At 36.6% G+C, this 23,146-nt stretch overlaps 1 protein-coding gene across 2 annotated transcripts in view; it reads right to left on the bottom strand.

Moving 5' to 3' along the window:
- Positions 1–3,486: 3,486 nt before the first annotated feature.
- Positions 3,487–23,146, bottom strand: part of LOC110458934 — a 27,610-nt gene continuing 7,950 nt past the window's right edge. For both annotated transcript variants that reach the window (XM_021510922.1, XM_021510930.1), the window contains exons 2-10: positions 21,711–21,838; positions 14,148–14,289; positions 12,620–12,725; positions 10,606–10,797; positions 9,514–9,623; positions 8,792–8,900; positions 7,064–7,283; positions 6,580–6,669; positions 3,487–5,504 (exon numbers count right to left, since the gene is read on the bottom strand). In XM_021510922.1, coding sequence (XP_021366597.1) covers positions 5,383–5,504; positions 6,580–6,669; positions 7,064–7,283; positions 8,792–8,900; positions 9,514–9,623; positions 10,606–10,797; positions 12,620–12,725; positions 14,148–14,289; positions 21,711–21,838 — 1,219 coding nt within the window. In that variant the 3' untranslated portion in view covers positions 3,487–5,382. The remainder of the gene's footprint in view (positions 5,505–6,579; positions 6,670–7,063; positions 7,284–8,791; positions 8,901–9,513; positions 9,624–10,605; positions 10,798–12,619; positions 12,726–14,147; positions 14,290–21,710; positions 21,839–23,146) is intronic.

Here is a 23,146-nt window from a genome sequence, read left to right as displayed (position 1 = left end):
ATTCATTCATTCATTCATTCATTCGTTTAGAATATGAATATTCATTCATTCATTCGTTCATTCATACATCATTTCATTCATTCATTCATTCATTCATTCATTCATTCATTTAAAATAAGAATATTCATTCATTCATTCGTTCATTCATACATCATATCATTCATTCATTCGTTCATTCATACATCATATCATTCATTCATTCATTCATTCATTTCATTCATTCATTCATTCATTCATTCATTCATTTAAAATATGAATATTCATTCATTCATTCATTGATTTAGAATATGAACATTCATTCATTCATTCATTCATTTACAATATGAGTATTCATTTATTCATTCATTCATTCATACATCACTCCATTCATTCATTCATTCATTCATTCATTCATTCATTCATTCATTTAGAATATGATTATGCATTCACTCATTCATTCCTTCATTTAGAATATGAATATTCATTCATTCATTCATTCATAATATGAATATTCATTCATTCATTCATTCATTCTTTCATACATCATTTCATTCAGTCATTCATTCGTTCATTCATTCATTCATTTAGAATATGAATATTCATTCATTCTGTCATTCATTTAGAATATGAATAATCATTCATTCATTCATTCATTCATTATCATTTCATTCATTCATTCATTTATTCATTCATTCATCCATTCATTCATTCATTTATACATTAATTCGCTTAGAATATGAATATTCATTCATTCATTCATTCATACATCATTCCATTCATTCATTAATTAATTCATTCATTTAGAATATGAATATTCATTCATTTATTCATTCATTCATTCATTATTTTATAAATTCATTTAGAATATGAATATTCATTCATTCATTCATACATCATTCCATTCATTCATTCATTAACTCATTCATTCATTCATTCATTTAGAATATGAATATTCATTCATTCATTCATCCATTCATTCATTCATTTATTCATCCATTCAGTCATTCATTTAGAATATGAATATTCATTCATTCATTCATCCATTCATTCATTCATTTATTCATCCATTCAGTCATTCATTCACTATGTATTCATTCATTCATTTTTCATACATTCATTCTTCATACATTCATTTGTTCATTCATTCATTTATTGATTTTTAAGTCTTTTTATCATTTCACATTTTGATTGTGTTTATTTTTATATATTATTAGAAAATATTTAAAAAAAAATCCCCTTTTTAATAGAATAGATATTTGTTTCCAGACCATGATATATATATATATATATATATATGTGTGTGTGTTTTTTGTAACTTGTCCTCATTTTCTCTCTTCCTCACTTTAACTTGCATCTTAAAACTTTCCATCTTTTACATGTAGTGTAAACAGTATTTTATTCAACAGTTATGCAATGTTATAAAATGTGTTTGAATCGTGTGTTTAGGTAAGGTCAACCCACCGTTATATGAGTGTACCATCACACAGATTCTTCAAAAAATGAATCTAATTTGTTCTACAATTTTGTACCAAATCTTCGTAAATGATGTCATGCTTCATGTTTATTCCAATCCGAGCTACGGATTTTTTTTTTAATTAAAACACCGTGAGAAAATGTCAATGTGTGTACTGACAGTTGATGGCGATATAAGTGAAGCGAACACGTGTCTAGGGAGACATCAGCTGTGAGTTATCGCTTAACGTTTTAAATCGTCACAACACTGGGGGAAGTTTAAAGTACATCTCTGTTGTATGAATTTAAAAATGAACTACTGTCTCTTTCGTGTTCATGGAAATCTGTCGAATAAAATAAAGCTACCTTTTCAATATTTAGATACTTTTTTTTCGTATTTTTTTTAACATCTTAATATAAATAGTTTTTGAAAGTTGTTAAAAAAAAATCACACGGCTGTTATGTCCTTGTAGAACTCACACACTAGTTACACTGGATCACAGGGCTGTTAGGTCCTTGTAGAACTCACACACTAGTTACACTGGATCACACGGCTGTTAGGTCCCTGTAGAACTCACTCACTAGTTACACTGGATCACACGGCTGTTAGGTCCTTGTAGAACTTAGACACTAGTTACACTGGATCACACGGCTGTTAGGTCCTTGTAGAACTCACGCACTAGTTACACGGGACCACACGGATGTTAGGTCCTTGTAGAACTCACACACTAGTTACACTGGATCACACGGCTGTTAGGTCCTTGTATAACTCACACACTAGTTACACTGGATCACACAGCTGTTAGGTCCTTGTAGAACTCACAAATTGGTTACACTGGATCACAAGGCTGTTAGGTCCTTGTATAACTCGCACACTAGTTACACTGGATCACACGGCTGTTAGGTCCTTGTAGAACTCACGCACTAGTTACACTGGATCACACGGATGTTAGGTCCTTGTAGAACTCACACACTAGTTACACTGGATCACACGGATGTTAGGTCCTAGTAGAACTCACACACTAGTTACACTGGATCATACGGCTGTTAGGTCCCTGTATAACTCACACACTAGTAACACTGGATCACACGGCTGTTAGGTCCTTGTAGAACTCACACACTAGTTACACTGGATCATACGGCTGTTAGGTCCCTGTATAACTCACACACTAGTAACACTGGATCACACGGCTGTTAGGTCCTTGTAGAACTCACACTCTAGTTACACTGGATCACAAGGCTGTTAGGTCCTTGCAGAACTTAGATACTAGTTACACTGGATCACACGGCTGTTAGATCCTTGTAGAACTCGCACACTAGTTACACTGGATCACACGGCTGTTAGGTCCTTGTAGAACCCACACACTAGTTACACTGGATCACACGGCTGTTAGATCCTTGTAGAACTCGCACACTAGTTACACTGGATCACACGGCTGTTAGGTCCTTGTATAACTCACACACTAGTTACACTGGATCACACGGCTGTTAGGTCCCTGTACAACTCACCGGTGAGGGTAAAGGGCTAGAAAGTGGGAAATCCAAATAAATGACATGTGTGTTAATCTCCTTAACTTTCTTTTCATTTATCTAGTTTTGTCAATAATGTCAAAGAATCCATATTTATGTTTCATGTCGGTTCAGTATAAGGGTGTCAGAGGTTCTGTATAAGGGTGCCAGAGGTTCTGTATAAGGGTGCCAGAGGTTCTGTATAAGGGTGCCAGAGGTTCAGTATAAGGGTGCCAGAGGTTCTGTATAAAGGTGCCAGAGGATTTTAATGAATTATAATTGATAATAGAACATAGTATTCAGGAAAATCGCTACCAAGCGAGAGAATGAGAGAGCATTGCGTCGTCCATGCTACAGAGTCTGTGGGAGTGACATTGCCTGTTTATCTAAATCTGTTGTGGCTGTAAAATTAACATTATTGCTGAAGTTGATACCATATAAAACAACAAAAATCTGTAATTCAGCGATCACAAAAACAAACCAGTTTCAAAGGAATATTTTTTTTAATATCATAGTACATTTTGAAGTTAATACTGTGAACTTGATACATAAGTCGTTCGTTTCAGAACATCAAGTGACAATTCCTTAGACGCTTAACGTGTAATCACCCGTTGCTGAATACGTATTTGAACCTGTATTTACTTAATAGCACGTGTTCTCTCCGAACATTAAATAAATTGTTTCATCACTTTTTCGTACGGACACCGTTTTGTCGTATTTCCTTATTCAAATGCCCACTTCATGCATAGTTCATACCTTCCATAAAGCATCGTTTCCGTTGAAATACTTCCTGCTGAGTGACTTAAAAGTGTAAATTGATCTGATAAGGACACATTTTCCTCATTTCCTTTCTTGTAGTACCAGTTTAATTTCTTTCCCTTTGTTGTGACGCGATAGAGATGAACAGACTTCCTATAGTTTTATGTGCGGATCATGTCAGCTAATAGAAATGCTTCGATTTTCATTCCATTCATAGAAACACTCTTCCGTTTTAACCCATTTCATCCCGAATGCAATTTATTTAACTTTTGTTTACCCATGCATGAGTATTATTATCTAAATGATGGAACTATCTGATGTGCAGCAGGCCAGGTTTACGGCGTTTCACGTCCACGCCATTGACTTGCGATCTTACAACTTTTCACAGTGTGCCAGAGGATCGCATCCTGCTCTGCAAATCACGTAGTTCCATCAGAACTTAACCAAAATGTTAAGTTTTAAACTCTAAACTATGAACAATAATTTTAAATTAGTGGAACTATCTGATTTAAAGCAGGCCAAGTTTACGGCGTTTCAAGTCCACGCCAGTGACTTGTGATCTTACAACTTTTCACAGTGTGCCAGAGGATCGCATCCTGCTCTGCAAATCACGTAGTTCCATCAGAACTTCCCCAAAAAGTTAAGTTTTAAACTCTAAACTATGAACAATAATTTTAAATTAGTGGAACTATCTGATTTGCAGCAGGCCAAGTTTACGGCGTTTCAGGTCCACGCCAGTGACTTGTGATCTTACAACTTTTCACAGTGTGCCAGAGGATCGCATCCTGCTGTGCAAATCACGTAGTTCCATCGGAACTTCCCCAAAAAGTTAAGTTTTAAACTCTAAACTACGAACAATAATTTTAAATTAGTGGAACTATCTGATTTGCAGCAGGTCAAGTTTACGGCGTTTCAAGTCCACGCCAGTGACTTGTTATCTTACAACTTTTCACAGTGTGCCAGAGGATTGTCTCATGTTCTGCAAATCACGTATTGCCACCAAACCCGCCCCTAAAATGCTTCCCACCTAATTCATTGCATTCAGGATGAAACGGGTTAATACGTAAAATGATTCGAACTGCTTTTTTATTCTAATCAGTCAGATTGCATCTTTATCCGTCATTTTGTCACGTTTTGTTACAACGCCTGTTCGTCTTCGTTTCTCGCGCTTGATGTGGTTCTGAAGGAAATACTGTGTCTTGATTTCTCTGTTTTTGAGTTTTGTCACAGACGCAGTAAAACGTTGAACTTCATCACCTATCTTCTTGTGACATCTGTTTTACCATCAGAACATCTGTCTTACTATCAGAAATGTCATCGTGTTTCAGTTTCGTTTTTAAAACACCACTTCACATTTCTCTCGTTGTAGTATTAGATTTTCGTAGAGAAAGTCATCGAAGTTATCTCAATTATTTTACTTGTGTTAATAGGGTGTACGTCTTCATTCCATTCTAGTTGTCATGATAGGTTTTTTCTGACAGAACTGTCTCTTTATACCTTTGCTCGTGTCCTCATTTCTTAGCTTCAAAGGGGGCGATCCTCATTTCATTAATCGGATATTTTACCAGTTTATCCAAAATGTCCCCCATTTCGTTCTCATTGTTCTCTTAACATATGCTGCTATTGATGCCTGTATTGTTGGGTCCAACACCGCGTCACTTCCGCTGTTCCCTATACACGACTTCATTGAGTTGGCTTGACGAAGTAGAATCCCCATTGTTTTCTTCCCCATCTCCTGGGTCGACAGTATCCGAACCCGACCTCGTTCTCGTTCTGTCCTGTATAGGTCTGACGGATCACCATGCCTGCAATTGAACAGTTAACATATACTAGTCTTCAACAGGAGCATGTTGTCAACGCTTATTTAGAAGAACACTAAAACAATTATACACATAAAATGCATTCAGTTTTTCTCTTTCGGAATAGTGTCTGTAGACACTGGGTACTAATATAACTGTACTGTTTTACATAAGAATACGTCGATGAGGTTTTCTCATTACTAATTTACGAGTTAATGACAAAAACTTGTGAAATGGTGATGAATGCAACAAGAGAGCGCCGGAGAGCAATTTACGTTTAAAATATGTGAATGACTTTTTCCCTGGGGAATACTACTTTTGTCTCTATGATATTTATGTACTGATTTTTTGTGTTGCTTTGTTATTTTGTCAATTTATGAATCCTCTAAATCAAGCTGCGACGAACAACTATGTCAACAGGCCAATTGTCTCAACCGTAAATACACCATCACACAAAAATCGAAAACAGCTGCATACAATCAAAGTCGTATTACTTTTAACATCAGTTTAAAAATCTTTATAACCACTGATCTAGAAAAAACGTGCTAATGTAATTATTTCTTTTTAAATATAAATTATCACATATCAAAGGTGTGTTAATATATTTTCTGTTTATTAATTGTTTTTTAAACATAATTTCATGAAACGCTTGTTATACTCAGTCATGTTTCTGCGATCAAGCCTTATTTCTTGCTCTGGTAATAGTATAATAAAAATTGAAGTTTTGTCAGTGATTTGGAAGAACTTTGAAGAGACGTCATGTCAATATCGTTCTCACTGTTATCACTTGACCTTTAACCGTACGACATGTTTTAGACCAGTTACAAGAAATTTCGCCTGAGCACAGCATTCATGCTTAAGCATCAGAACGGTATCATGAATATCGACCCAGGTATACACATTGATACACATGAGAATGTCAATAACACAACTGTTAAACTTTACAATAATAGTCTATGTGAAATATATATGTTTCGATACTACTTACCAGGTTTTACATCTATGAACCCAGGAGTCCGTCTGTCAAACTTTGTATTGTTTATTACAGTCTATGTGACATATGTGTGTCTATACTACTTACCAGGTTTTACATCTATGAACCCAGGAGTCCGTCTGTCCGCGTCCCTTTTAACCCTTACTTTGGCCTCGGTCATTGTACGCTTGCAGATACCTGTCAAAAGAAAACATACAAATGCCAAAGATGTCTTTAGACTGGGTTACCTTCCTTAGTACCTTTTCTCTCCGGTTGGCTGCACAATTTTTGTATTTCAAACAAAAATTAAAAACAAAAACAACGACAGACATTCCAGTCAATATATTTCTGCTGATTGCTTGGAATTGATTTTCACAATAAGCATCACCTCCTCTCGTGTTTAACGTAGCATCACCTTTCCCCCGAAATATTACTGTTCTAATTTTATTGTAGTCTAAATTTAATTAATATTCATTGAAAACAGGGAAAGGATACCCTTTTTGGTTTTGTAAGATTATAGAAAAATCTTTGAAAATGAGGGAGAATTAAGTGACCGACATTGATAAATAACTTTATTCATTTTACAACCTACCCTTGTTAAATTTGTAACTCTCCTCTCCAGTGCAGAAGCCGACCTTACGGCAAAACTTTCCTCCACAAGCTGGATATGAGGTACTTATTTCTCCGGTGGAATTGTCAATCGCAATCTCCTCCACAACGGTAGGGTCGCTACCACTTCCGGCGGACTCGTCGACACTTCCGTTGTAGCTGGATACATCCTCCAAAGTTAGTTCTGCGTTAGCATTGTAATCCTAAAAAAAAAACCAGCAAAATGTAATGTCTTAAAAACGGACTGAATAGTTTGATACTTCCTGTATATAAACCTATATCTTAAATGGTCAACAAAATGAAGGCTTTTTCCTATATCATCTCTTCAAATGCTTCGTGTACGTGAATAACACGGAACGTGAATTTCTATGAAAAAAGTATCTTGGTTTATAGGACTACAAATGAAACTTCGGGATAACTACACAGGTAATAGAACTACCTAATAACCCGACAGGTAAGTCGTCGACAAACTAGTGCCCCTTGTCCATATAGCGTTAAATGTTGTCCATATAGTCGAACCAAAGATGTTGATTGTTGCCCGTATATGTCGAATCAAAGACGTTCAGTGTTGTCCATATATGTCGAACCAAAGACGTAAAGAGTTGTCCATATATGTCGAACCAAACACGTAAAAAGTTGTCCATATATGTCGAAACAAAGGTGTTGAGTAGTGTCCTTATATGTCGAACCAAATACGTTAAATGTTGCCCGTATATGTCGAACCAAAGACGTTTAGTGTTGTCATTATGTGTCGAACCAACGGCGTTTAGTGTTGTGCGTATATGTCGAACCAAAGACGTTGTGTTGTCTGTATATGTCGAACCAAAGACATTTCGTGTTGTACATATATGTCGAACCAAAGACGTTTAGTGTTTTTCCTAAATGTCGAACCAAAGACGTTTAGTTTTTTTCCTATATGTCGAACCAAAGACGTTTAGTGTTGTCCATATATGTCGAACCAAATACGTTAAGTGTTGCCCGTATATGTCGAACCAAAGACATTTAGTGTTGTCCATATATGTCGAACCAAAGACGTTTAGTGTTTTTCCTATATGTCGAACCAAAGACTTTTAGTGTTTTTCCTATATGTCGAACCATAGACGTTTAGTAGTGTCTGTATATGTCGAACCAAAGACGTTTAGTAGTGTCTGTATATGTCGAACAAGAGACGTAAAATGTTGACCCTGTCGTTCTGTATGTTGAACAATAGACGTGAAGTGTACACTTGACGTATTTTTGTCAGTTTTAAACGTTTCTTTTTCAACCAAGCCACACATATACAAGTACAAGATATTGAAATCAGGGTAAAAAATACGTCATATATAATAATACATATAAATGGGATTTGTTTCGCTGTTAATTCCTAAATATTAAACGTTTTCAGCATTTCTCTTAGGAATTAAAGTATTTGTAATGAAGCACATTTATACAGACTTTAAATATTATTTTTAATTTGAAATAGCTAGATTTGTCATAGTATCATCTTAAAACGTATAACACTCATTGATCATAGGATCAGAAGGTACGTGGAGACATTCTCAATGTTGTAATGAAATCACAATGTGTCTGCTGATAGAGTAAAAATACACACTTTATAACTCCAACCAAATTCTATTTGCTCACATAACACGGATGGGTAGGGAAGTAACGTTATATAGATGGTCACGTAAAATCAAAGAGAAACAATTGTTGTAATATGAACGTGATTTACCGGTTGGACGTTGACCCTCATGGCGTAGGTCTCTGAACACAGGCTGACCAGCCGGTCACTCATGTCTCGTAGGTTCAGGTGTTTGACCCACTCGACTGCTTTCATTCTACTGTAGACGGGAAAGGGAGACTTAGTTTATATATATATTCTCTAATCTTAAATTATTTTCATTCCTATAGAAAACTGATGAAAATTCCTAAATATTGCTCTAACAATAGTCAAGTCTTTAACAAATGTCTTAAAGTTATGACGTCACGTTAAAGATTAATATTTGTGACGTCATATCTAAACCACCATTGACTTCACAATCGAAAGAGTACATCACTATAGTAATGACCAAAATACCACACGAGCATTATCACTGCATAGAACATTATGTGACATTTTTATTTTACAATATTAATTCGTTTGCTTGGATTCGTAGAACTTGAAATATCTCGTTTAAATTAATTACATTATGTATGTTAAGGCGTCGGACTACAGAACGTACTGTTTCATCAATACATAATTAAAAGTACAATCCCAATATTTATAATGACTACGACATAAGGTATAACCACCATCTATTTTTATGATAAAACAAGTAATTGCATTGGTTACTGACCACAATGTACCAGCGAAACGTACCGGAAGTGACGTCTCAAAAGACTGACATGAAGTCAAAATGACTTGGATTTGGTGGTATACAAACATGTTATATAGTAAAGATCATTTGTACTTACTTTTCGCGCTCGTTCATCCTGCTGATGACGTCATACAGACAATATTCCATGCCGTACTCAAGGCGGTCGATAATTTTGTCTGTGACGATACACGTGAGGTCGTCACTCACCTGGAGGTACAAAATAGGTACACAATATAATTAGACGTCACTGGAATAAACAAGGCTTCATGGATTATTATATCATATTACATGTACTTCAACGATTAATATTACTTCATTCCACTATAAAGTAAAAATCATTGATCTTTGCTTTAAAATTATAGTATATGCCCTGAATGTATGTTATAAAAGGAGTCAAGGGTTATGACGTCACAGTAAAATACCAATCGGATCTTCACATCAATACGTTATCAATCTGTTCTGCGTTAGCACTGATTTGAATCCAGTTCATGTTATAAAATTCAATAAAATGCAATACTTTGGTACAAACTATGTCATATTATGACGTCATAGCAATCTATGTAAAGTCTACTGCTTTATGACGTCACCAGATAAATTGGCATTTTGTGAGACTTAAATAAGGCATCTACAAGTTCACAAAGCTAACGTGGTAAGGAGGGGATATATAGGTCTGCACAATAACATGGACAGGTGACTTTTTAGTGTGAAACAGACGGTGTGGTCGATTAGATCGTTAGGTACGCGGCTGGAGCGAATGTTGCAGAAGGGGAGGGTTGCTGTGTATTACAGGCGGGAGTATCCGTCTACGGTAGCCTCCACACGTTTTTATTTGATCTTAGAAGTCATATAAATAATTGAGTGATATTTCTTTAAGACATACCTGCAATGGTTCTTAATATGCGTCTAGTTTAATAAGAATTATATACTTATGGAAATCCATGATGCAACAATGACGTCACATTGCCATGGCAAAAATGACGCTAAACTATTTGTAACCCATTACTGTTTCAATTTATCGGTTGTATCATTAGAAAGCAATATTTCAGTTCAAGCAAAAATCGACAGTAGTATTATATCGCTACATATGTTGTGCAAAATAGTTTGTTGTATGGCTGTATCACTACAGTAAGATTCATCAACCACTATTTGCTGAAATAAAACTTATTTCTGTCGTCTCATCAACACTTACGTTTTTAATTTGAGTTCTGACGCTCCTTTCCAGGTCAGCGTTGATGCGATAGGCGGACTTGGCCCTGTTTAACCCTTTCAGTGCACGGTCACGCTTCATCTGTAGGAAATACAGCAGCCTCGTCTTCATCGGGGTGGAACCGTGAAGTTGGTACACAAGTACTGCCAGTTTCTTCTCGTACTTGTCAACCTCCTGTCAACCATCAATATCCATATTTTACAGTAAGCTATGTGTTCGGTTACAATTAAGATTTAACTCATTCTCCCCTGAGATTTCTTAATGAACTTTTCCAACCTTTGGTAGGAGTTCAAATGTGTCTTCAGGGGTGAATAGTTAATACTGATTGTTTTTGTTAAGTACGCAAAGTCGTTTTCAAATAAAACTACGTAAGCCATTATTCATAATTGGCACATTTTTAAAATTACACCATGAAACAAAGTAAACTGAAGTACAAAATAACAGAACAAACATCACTAACGTTAAGTAGTGTTACGGTCATGATGGTGGATATATGTTGTACAAATCAAATTAATTCAAAAGTTTTATTTAACGTCGGTATGGTTAAAACAATACAACATTAGCTCTAATTAGCTGTTAAAAACAACTCATAAAATGACACGCACAGCTACATAATAAATATTTGGCAAGAACATATTAAAAGATGAGCACCATCTAATAGAGAGGCGACATAGAGGTAAGCTTAGCTAAAAACATGTATAACTGTATTGGGAGCCTATGTGTTTTGTCTGCATGTGTTGAATTTGCATTTTGGCCCATACCAGCTGTTTATTAGTGTCTTAAATTGTGTTCGTGTAGTTGTTGTTCTGAAGTGGTCTGGTAGGGCATTCCGTATTTTAGGTGCTTCAGATCGAAATGAGTGTTTACCATACTCTGTAGTCCTAACATGTGGTATATCTGCTGTGTTGTGATATCTGAATGTATGTGGTTTTCTGGGATGTTGATAAGGTCGTGTAGGTATGTTGGAGTCTGTTTATTTGTGATTTTAAATACTTCTATTGCAAAATTTCCGAGTCGTCTGATTTTGATTGATGGTAATTTTGAACGGGCTAGTAAATTTTCATATGTATTTTCGTGTTCATCGTTAATAAATTTTAAAGCCCTTTCTTGGATTTTTTCCTTTTTTTCCATTTTAGATTTTAGATTTTTCATCATGATAGGTATTCTACATAGACTGTCGACGTAGGTTGTTGAGGAGTAAAACTACAATCTAGCTTATCAATAAAATAGGGTAGAACACTGCGCTCCAAAATGTGAATGTTCGTATCTAACTCTAGATTAAGATCTAGATTTGCGAAAGTTTGAAAATTATTGAAGACATTTATTTTGACTGCATAATTTGTCTTCCCGATTTGTAAACTCATAACTTGTAATTCCGATTCAAAACCTCCGAATTCGTCTAAACCTCGATAACCCCAGGTTTAATAATTTAACAAACTCACCCCCAGCCATCGCGTCCACTAGAGATGAAAAAATATGTCATTCCTCTATATTTACATTTACTTTGCACCCTTCCATTGTAATGCATTGCAAATGTAGCAAATGTTGTTATGAGACTATAACAACATTTGCTATTGTAACTTCATTAATCTCTATTGTGACGTCATCAATTTCATTGTTGTCAAACCTTAATTTGCTGTTCAAGAACTTTTCGAAATAACTAAATAAATCCTTATAACTAATGTGAATGTATATGACGGATATTTTACCAAATAATGTTATGGTCCTATAACACACATTTCCATTTCTGACAAACTTTGTCATCAATAGCAATGTGTCTTATAGGACCATAATAACATTTGCTTAAACATTAGCCTCTATCGACATGATTGTATGTGTGACGTCACAATGAACACAATTACATGACGTCATATTAAGGCATGGCCGATGCAGTAAGTGTTTCGACTATTATGGGATGGTAGGTTTACGATTTATAACTTTACTGAAGGCAAGACAAAAACAGTGATAAGGAATGCTGACATAAAGAGGAGCTTACCCGTCTGTATTTCTCGTCGTTAGTCAGAAAGTTCTTATGTTTCTTGACCAATTGTTGGAGATTTTTAACTTGATTATCAAGCTCCTTCACCAACAGTTTGTCAAAACTGAAAGTTAAATAAACATAAAGCAATGGCTTATACCTACATGGATATATGTATGAGAAGTACTCGTCATGAAATGGATATTTTTTAAATCAAAGTTTTATATATATATTTACGTGACTGTCAAAGTCAACAATCAACCAAAGACTCAGGCTGGTCATAATGACAAAACAAATTTGATTAAACATGAGATATCACAATTACAAATTACAGAAAAGTATTCCCCAATTAACATTAAACATTGAAATTACCCTGGCCGTATCCATAACACAAAACTTAACAAGAACATTGAAAGTGTAAGGCGGTAAGTAATGCTACTTATAATAGGCCTGTACGGGTTTTAATGGGTGGGCGTGGCGAGCAAAAGATGTCACCAAGGGAGATCACTATAAACGCAGAAATATGACACTTTAACAATAAGTTTTCATTAAAATGGTCTATAGGTAATGCGTGTATACCTCTTGGGACACTATAATGTTACGTTAACATGCTATGAAAAGACTATTTCCAATATACCAGGAGGGGCTGTAAAATGTTTAAATATGATATCGAATAAAAATCTGAGAAAATGTCTATATTAGATAATGTAAATTATTAACTGTTCCTGTACCATACACATCCCTTAACCGTGACAGATATGTTCGTGAGTTATCTGTCCAATCCGTATAGCGATGACAACACACATACACACACAACCGGAAATGACCGCAAGTACAACATCTCATGGAAAACAATTAAATTACTTCACTCTTCATTTTTATGATTTTACGTGATGGCAACAAGGCGTTATCACCGAACTATTTCCAGTTTAGGAGTGGCAGGAAAATGCCCATTAATCACTTTCAGCCATATGCTAGATATTCGAACCTTTAACACCGGGCCCTTGCAATTGGGTAGCGAGGTTTCTGCCCCATCCCCAAAGTGGCGAAATGTTATAAATGTTACTTATATAAATCGTGACATACGTCAATATATATTTTATTTCAACACTCAGATATGTCCTACTATATACGTAGGACATAAAGACAGTATATAACAGTTATGTCTGGACCAATTAAGGTGTCCGGAGAGCGTCGACGTGCCTGGAATGACCAAACTAATTGTTATGTCGATAGCACGCCAGTTTTGCACCATATCGCATTTCCTATGGGACCAGGGTAGTAATAGTGCTCATTGACAAGTTTATTTTGATGAAAACGGGTTTGGCAGATTTTTTTATGACGTCACTCACTAATGAGTGATCACACTTATTTCTCTTTTAATAACAGAATATATCCGATCCCCGCTCTATATATCAGAAAAGCAAAAGATTCGTTCGATGCTTTGATCACGTTTTGGTACATTATTTGTTGTTAGGGGTTCATGCTAGGTTAACGTTTGGTAGTCAAAGGTTCGTGTTATTTTATATTTATTTGATAAACTTACGTCACAGACTTGCGCAGAGCATATTTCTGTATCCGTGTCAGGTTTGGTATCTTTGTCTCATTCGTTCGGCAGCAACCTGAGCACGTATCTGTTACAAGTGTTAGGATAACGTTCTGTAGGATGTCAAACAAACCGTCAAAATCTACAAAAATACAAAACAGGCCGTCAAAATCTACAATAAATACAAAACAAACCGTCAAAATCTACAACAATACAAAACAGACCGTCAGATTCTACAACAATACAAAACAGACCGTCAAAATCTACAACAAATACAAACAAACCGTCAAAATCTATAACAATACAAAACAAACCGTTAAAATCTACAACAATACAAAACAGACCGTCATTATCTACAACAATACAAAACAAACCGTCAAAATCTACAACAATACAAAACAAACCGTCGATATCTACAACAAATACAAAACAGTTAATCAAAATCTACAACGATCATAACAGTCAAAATCTACAACAATACAAAACAACCAGTCAAAATCTACAACAATACAAAACAAACCGTCAAAATCTAAAACAATACAAAACAAACCGTCACAATATACAACAATATAAAACAAACCGTCAAAATCTAAAACAATACAAAACAAACCGTCGAAATCTACAACAAATACAAAACAAACCGTCAAAATCTACAACAATACAAAAACAGACCGTCAAAATCTACAACAATACAAAACAAACCGTCAAAATCTACAACAATACAAAACAAACCGACAGAATCTACAATACAAAACAAACCGTTAAAATCTACAACAAATACAAAACAAACCGTCGAATTCTACAACAAATACAAAACAGACCGTCAAAATCTACAACAATACCAAAAAAAACGTCATTATCTAAAATAAATACAAAACAGACCGTCAAAATCTACAACAATACAAAACAAACCGTAAAAATATACAACAATACAAAACAAACCGTCAAAATCTACAATAAATACAAAACAGACCGTCAAAATCTACAACAAATACAAAACAGGCCGTCATTATCTACAATAAATACAAAACAGACCGTCAAAATCTACAACAAATACAAAACAGGCCGTCATTATCTACAATAAATACAAAACAGGCTGTCAAAATCTACAAGAAATGCAAAAACAGGTATCAAAATCCACAATTTGTATAAAAGAAGGTGTCAAAATCTCCAGCAGATATAAAACAAGACGTCACAATCTACACCAATCCCATACAGGCCGTCAAAATCTACAATAAATACAAAAACAGGCATCAAAATCCACAATTTGTATAAAAGAAGGGGTCAAAATCTACAGCAGATATAAAACAAGACGTCACAATCTACCCCAATACCATACAGGCCGTCAAAATCTACAGCAGAGATAAAACAAGACGTCACAATCTACACCAATCCCATACAGGCCGTCAAAATCTACAATAAATACAAAAACATTTATCAAAATCCACAATTTGTATAAAAGAAGGTGTCAAAATCTACAGCAAATATAAAACAAGAAGTCACAATCTACACCAATACCATACAGGCCGTCAAAATCTGCAGTAAATACAAAAACAGGTATCAAAATCCACAATTTGTATAGAAGAAGGTGTCAAAATCTACAGCAGATATACAACAAGACGTCACAATCTACACCAATACCATACTACAAAAACAGACCGTCAAAATCTACAACAATACAAAACAAACCGTCAAAATCTACAATAAATACAAAACAGACCGTCAAAATCTACAACAAATACAAAACAGGCCGTCATTATCTACAATAAATACAAAACAGGCTGTCAAAATCTACAAGAAATGTAAAAACAGGTATCAAAATCCACAATTTGTATAGAAGAAGGTGTCAAAATCTACAGCAGATATAAAATAAGACGTCACAATCTACACCAATACCATACCGGCCGTCAAAATCTACAGCAGATATAAAACAAGACGTCACAATCTACCCCAATACCATACAGGCAATACAAAACAAACCGTCAAAATCTACAATAAATACAAAACAGACCGTCAAAATCTACAACAAATACAAAACAGGCCGTCATTATCTACAAGAAATACAAAACAGGCTGTCAAAATCTACAAGAAATGCAAAAACAGGTATCAAAATCCACAATTTGTATAAAAGAAGGTGTCAAAATCTTCAGCAGATATAAAACAAAGCGTCACAATCTCAACAATACAAAACAGACCGTCAAAATCTACAACAAATACAAAACAGGCCGTCATTATCTACAAGAAATACAAAACAGGCTGTCAAAATCTACAAGAAATGTAAAAACAGGTATCAAAATCCACAATTTGTATAAAAGTAGGTGTCAAAATCTACAGCAGATATAAAATAAGACGTCACAATCTACACCAATACCATACAGGCCGTCAAAATCTGCAATAAATACAAAAACAGGTATCAAAATCCACAATTTGTATAAAAGAAGGGGTCAAAATCTACAGCAGATATAAAACAAGACGTCACAATCTACCCCAATACCATACAGACCGCCAAAATCTACAATAAATACAAAAACAGGTATCAAAATCCACAATTTGTATAAAAGAAGGGGTCAAAATCTACAGCAGATATAAAACAAGACGTCACAATCTACACCAATCCCATACAGGCCGTCAAAATCTACAATAAATACATAAACAGGTATCAAAATCCACAATTTGTATAAAAGTAGGTGTCAAAATCTACAGCAGATATAAAATAAGACGTCACAATCTACACCAATACCATACAGGCCGTCAAAATCTACAGCAGATATAAAACAAAGCGTCCACATCGATCACATACAAACAATCCGTAACAAGAGGTATTTAACAAACCGCACTACCTGATCTGCTATAATACGGATGCCACGTCAGCCGCTAGGTATTTTAGTGAGACAGCAATAAAAACCCGCTAGAGGTCGCTGGTATAGCATGTTTATAGATCTAGACTTTACGCGAAACGAAGTCGACGTTATCGTAAGAAATATTCCGGCTCTATTAATTCAAAAACTGCTTTTAACCCTAAAGTGCAGAGACTTGTTCGTGAGAGAAGACATATCATAATGGTTTTATTTTTAAGAAAAATACTTAGAGTAGTAATGTTGATACATGGAGCTGATCTGACTGGTGACAGAAATAGGCTTTTCTCCCAATTCTCACTAAATCATCTCTCGTTTTACCTGTTAAAGATCCCCAACCCCAACTTGACCACTTGGTTATGTTTTGTCTCACAGATTGCACGAATACAATTCGTCAGAGGAACAATAAGTTATGACGTCAGTTTCAACGAGAGAGGTCGATTGCAGATCAAACATGCTGGATTACTGTCTGCTGTATCGTGACTGAAATAACCACCCCATATCTTGAGGGTGGAGCAAAGAAATTCCCAACCCTCCGGTGAATATTTAGTAGTAAAACCTTCGGCGGAGTCTCGGGATAGACAACCAAAATAACCATCGCTCGGATTGCAGATTTATTTTCCACGGCTCGAGGTAGGGGAGATATTCTACTAATTAATTATCAATCACCGGGAACCAAACAGTATTCTTTATATTGGCTCTGTCTCGCACACACGAAACAGACATCTCTGTCTCACAACACACGTAACAGACATCTCTGTCTCACAACACACGTAACAGACATCTCTGTCTCACAACACACGTAACAGACATCTCTGTCTCACAACACACGTAACAGACATCTCTGTCTCACAACACACGTAACAGACATCCAGAGAAATCGAAGTCAGAGAGCTGCAGCTCCGGCAGTAGCGGACGTTTAATTCAGGAGCTAAACGGGCACTACGGAGAGGTTAATCCCGTAGAATAAAAACATCAATCTATTTAATTAGTTAGACAGATAGAAGGAGTCGGTGACTGGGGAGACATCGCCAAAAGCAACGGATTAGTGTAACAGATTCCTTGTTAGATTGTAGAGAAGTGTTGTTCGTCCCCCGCCATAAAAATAAAAATGATATCGATATAGGATTATTTAAAATCTAAGTGTCATTGATACGGCATAACCTGCATATGGTACATTTATTATTACCTCACATCTCCCCACCCACCACACTTCACCCACTCCACCCCAAACCCCACTCACGCTCATCCCCAAACCCCGATACCCCAATCTCCACTCCAACCATACCCTCCACCACACCCCCATACCTTATCCCGTCCCTTCCAGGAAATAAATAAATTACAAAGTAAGAGAAAAAAAAAATCGACGAAGGCGGATCCACTATAAACAGTGTGAGTAGTTCATTATTTTACCAGTCTCTACAGCAGAAAACTCCAACACAATGAGTTAGTTCCCTTACCTGTTTTTGTAGAACTCAGCTCCAACACAAGGAGCTAGTTCCCTTACCTGTTTTTGTAGTACTCAGCTCCAACATGAGGAGTTAGTTCCTTTACCTGTTTTTGTAGTACCCAGCTCCAACACGATGAGTTAGTTCCTTACCTGTTTTTGTAGTACCCAGCTCCAACACAAGGAGCTAGTTCCCTTTCCTGTTTTTGTAGTACCCAGCTCCAACACAAGGAGCTAGTTCCCTTTCCTGTTTTTGTAGTCCCCAGCTCCAACACGATGAGTTAGTTCCTTACCTGTTTTTGTAGTACCCAGCTCCAACATGAGGAGTTTCTTCCCTTACCTGTTTTTGTAGTACCCAGCTCCAACATGTTGAGTTAGTTCCCTTACCTGTTTTTGTAGACCTCAGCTCCAACATGAGAAGTTAGTTCCCTTACCTGTTTTTGTAGAACTCAGCACCAACACAAGGAGCTAGTTCCCTTACCTGTTTTTGTAGTACCCAGCTCCAACATGAGAAGTTAGTTCCCTTACCTGTTTTTGTAGAACCCAGCTCCAACATGAGGAGTTAGATCCCTTACCTGTTTTTGTAGAACTTAGCTCCAACATGAGGAGTTAGTACCCTTACCTGTTTTTGTAGAACTCAGCTCCAACATGAGAAGTTAGTTCCCTTACCTGTTTTTGTTGAACTCAGCTCCAACATGAGGAGTTAGTTCCTTTACCTGTTTTTGTAGTACCCAGCTCCAACATGAGGAGTTTCTTCCCTTACCTGTTTTTGTAGTACCCAGCTCCAACACGATGAGTTAGATCCTTACCTGTTTTTGTAGTACCCAGCTCCAACACGATGAGTTAGTTACCTTACCTGTTTTTGTAGTACACAGCTCCAACACGATGAGTTAGTTCCTTACCTGTTTTTGTAGTACCCAGCTCCAACATGTTGAGTTAGTTCCCTTACCTGTTTTTGTAGAACTTAGCTCCAACATGAGGAGTTAGTACCCTTACCTGTTTTTGTAGAACTCAGCTCCAACATCAGGAGTTAATTCCCTTACCTGTTTTTGTAGTACCCAGCTCCAACACAAGGAGCTAGTTCCCTTTCCTGTTTTTGTAGTCCCCAGCTCCAACACGATGAGTTAGTTCCTTGCCTGTTTTTGTAGTACCCAGCTCCAACATGAGAAGTTAGTTCCCTTACCTGTTTTTGTAGAACCCAGCTCCAACATGAGGAGTTAGTTCCCTTACCTGTTCTTGTAGAACTCAGCTCCAACATGAGGAGTTAGTTCCCTTACCTGTTTTTGTAGAACTCAGCTCCAACATGAGGAGTTAGATCCCTAACCTGTTTTTGTAGAACTTAGCTCCAACATGAGGAGTTAGTTCCCTTACCTGTTTTTGTAGAACTCAGCAGAACTCAGCTCCAACATGAGGAGTTAGATCCCTAACCTGTTTTTGTAGAACTTAGCTCCAACATGAGGAGTTAGTTCCCTTACCTGTTTTTGTAGTACCCAGCTCCAACATGAGAAGTTAGTTCCCTTACCTGTTTTTAGAGAACTCAGCTGCAACACGAGGAGTTATTTCCCTTACCTGTTTTTGTAGTACCCAGCTCCAACACAATGAGCTAGTTCCCTTACCTGTTTTTGTAGTACCCAGCTCCAACATGAGGAGTTAGTTCCCTTACCTGTTTTTGTAGAACTCAGCTCCAACATGAGGAGTTAGTTCCCTTACCTGTTTTTGTAGAACTCAGCTCCAACATGAGGAGTTAGTTCCCTTACCTGTTTTTGTAGAACTCAGCTCCAACATGAGGAGTTAGTTCCCTTACCTGTTTTTGTAGAACTCAGCTCCAACATGAGGAGTTAGTTCCCTTACCTGTTTTTGTAGAACTCAGCTCCAACATGAGGAGTTAGTTCCCTTACCTGTTTTTGTAGAACTCAGCTCCAACATGAGGAGTTAGTTCCCTTACCTGTTTTTGTAGAACTCAGCTCCAACATGAGGAGTTAGTTCCCTTACCTGTTTTTGTAGAACTCAGCTCCAACATGAGGAGTTAGTTCCCTTACCTGTTTTTGTAGAACTCAGCTCCAACATGAGGAGTTAGTTCCCTTACCTGTTTTTGTAGAACTCAGCTCCAACATGAGGAGTTAGTTCCCTTACCTGTTTTTGTAGAACTCAGCTCCAACATGAGGAGTTAGTTCCCTTACCTGTTTTTGTAGAACTCAGCTCCAACATGAGGAGTTAGTTCCCTTACCTGTTTTTGTAGAACTCAGCTCCAACATGAGGAGTTAGTTCCCTTACCTGTTTTTGTAGAACTCAGCTCCAACATGAGGAGTTAGTTCCCTTACCTGTTTTTGTAGAACTCAGCTCCAACATGAGGAGTTAGTTCCCTTACCTGTTTTTGTAGAACTCAGCTCCAACATGAGGAGTTAGTTCCCTTACCTGTTTTTGTAGAACTCAGCTCCAACATGAGGAGTTAGTTCCCTTACCTGTTTTTGTAGAACTCAGCTCCAACATGAGGAGTTAGTTCCCTTACCTGTTTTTGTAGAACTCAGCTCCAACATGAGGAGTTAGTTCCCTTACCTGTTTTTGTAGAACTCAGCTCCAACATGAGGAGTTAGTTCCCTTACCTGTTTTTGTAGAACTCAGCTCCAACATGAGGAGTTAGTTCCCTTACCTGTTTTTGTAGAACTCAGCTCCAACATGAGGAGTTAGTTCCCTTACCTGTTTTTGTAGAACTCAGCTCCAACATGAGGAGTTAGTTCCCTTACCTGTTTTTGTAGAACTCAGCTCCAACATGAGGAGTTAGTTCCCTTACCTGTTTTTGTAGAACTCAGCTCCAACATGAGGAGTTAGTTCCCTTACCTGTTTTTGTAGAACTCAGCTCCAACATGAGGAGTTAGTTCCCTTACCTGTTTTTGTAGAACTCAGCTCCAACATGAGGAGTTAGTTCCCTTACCTGTTTTTGTAGAACTCAGCTCCAACATGAGGAGTTAGTTCCCTTACCTGTTTTTGTAGAACTCAGCTCCAACATGAGGAGTTAGTTCCCTTACCTGTTTTTGTAGAACTCAGCTCCAACATGAGGAGTTAGTTCCCTTACCTGTTTTTGTAGAACTCAGCTCCAACATGAGGAGTTAGTTCCCTTACCTGTTTTTGTAGAACTCAGCTCCAACACAAGGAGTTACTTCCCTTACCTGTTGTTGTAGAACTCAGCTCCAACACAAGGAGTTACTTCCCTTACCAGTTTTTGTAGAACTCAGCTCCAACATGAGGAGCTAGTTCCCTTACCAGTTTTTGTAGTACCCAGCTCCAACATGATCGTCCGACAGAGACACACTTTGGACACGTTCTCCACACAGCTTCGTCCCTCCTCCGTCACAAAAATGGCCTCCGCAAAATTCGCAAATCTGTCGATGCTGCAACAAAAACAAGATAGTTAGCAATTTACCTAAATCGAGAAAGTTTCATCAAGCTATTTTTTCGAAACTGATGAAAATCATTTATTTGTTCAGTCGAATGAAGGCCTCCACCAGATTCGTAAACCTGTCGATGCTGCAACAAAAATAATACAGGATGTTTTTGTAGAATCAACAATGATTATGAAAAAGTAAAATAAAAAGCATAGGAAGGTAGCATAGGAAGGTAGCAGTCATATTGTTTACCGTGTATCTGGCACCAGTATAGTTTGTTCTGTACCAACGCATAACGATAGCAAAGCCCTGGAACAGCTCATCACCAATAAATTAAAAACAAACTATTGCAATGTACCAGTCGAGGAGTGATTTCCAAGTGTATTACAAGAATATTTCCACATACATCATACTCTGTATACCGGTTGTTTTTTATCCTTATGATATTGATAGCTGAAATATATATGTAGTACACTTAAAACGTCTAAAAAGCGGGAAACCGTCTTTAGTAAACGTAAACTTCCTCTACCTCACAAGATCCAATAAATCTCCGTACAGAAGTACGCTTTGACAGGACGTTTGTAGGCGTACAATAGGACGTTTTTACAGCTGTTTAAAGTTCCTACGCATTGTCAACGGTAAGCAGTGACAGATTATGAAAATACACACTATCGTACATTTACTTGTATGGCATGGTTAAAAAATAAGATATAATGGATAAAACCTAACTTTAACTTTGTCTCGTTGTATTGAGACAAATGAACCAGAAATGTCTCCGCCGAGAGATACATACACAGATATATTTCATTTCATTTCAAATCAATTTTATTGTATTCAAAAAAACACAATTGGATTAGGCACAGGCATTGCCTATAAAAGCCCTTTCCAGAGAAAATACACACATTTCATACATTCATGTATATACATATATATAGAGAGAGAGAGTATTATAGAGAAGATGTAGTATATGTTCGAATTAATAGGAGAATACTAGAACCATTTAATACATGTTCACAGAAAATAATACATGTAACTAGAATATCATAGATTTTACCATTTCAATTAATATAGTCTATTTACTTCAATTATTAATAGCCTAGTGTTTGGTTGGAGGCACTTCAAAGACACTGTCACTATACACAGTGCCATCCTTCCCAATTACACCAGAGTTATTGTTATAACATAGCAAATACAAACACATTGTAATATAATTTTTAGTATAGTTTAAGTTAAAATCTTCCAGATTTGTCAATAAACTCCAGAACACATGAGAGAATAAATGTATTTGATTCACTGCTAAGGTTCATATCACCC

The sequence above is a fragment of the Mizuhopecten yessoensis genome, unplaced genomic scaffold, assembly GCF_002113885.1.
Source record: "Mizuhopecten yessoensis strain PY_sf001 unplaced genomic scaffold, ASM211388v2 scaffold1311, whole genome shotgun sequence".
NCBI lineage: Eukaryota > Metazoa > Mollusca > Bivalvia > Pectinida > Pectinidae > Mizuhopecten > Mizuhopecten yessoensis.
Note: the sequence above shows the minus strand (reverse complement) of the source record. Positions and strands in the feature narration are given on the sequence as shown.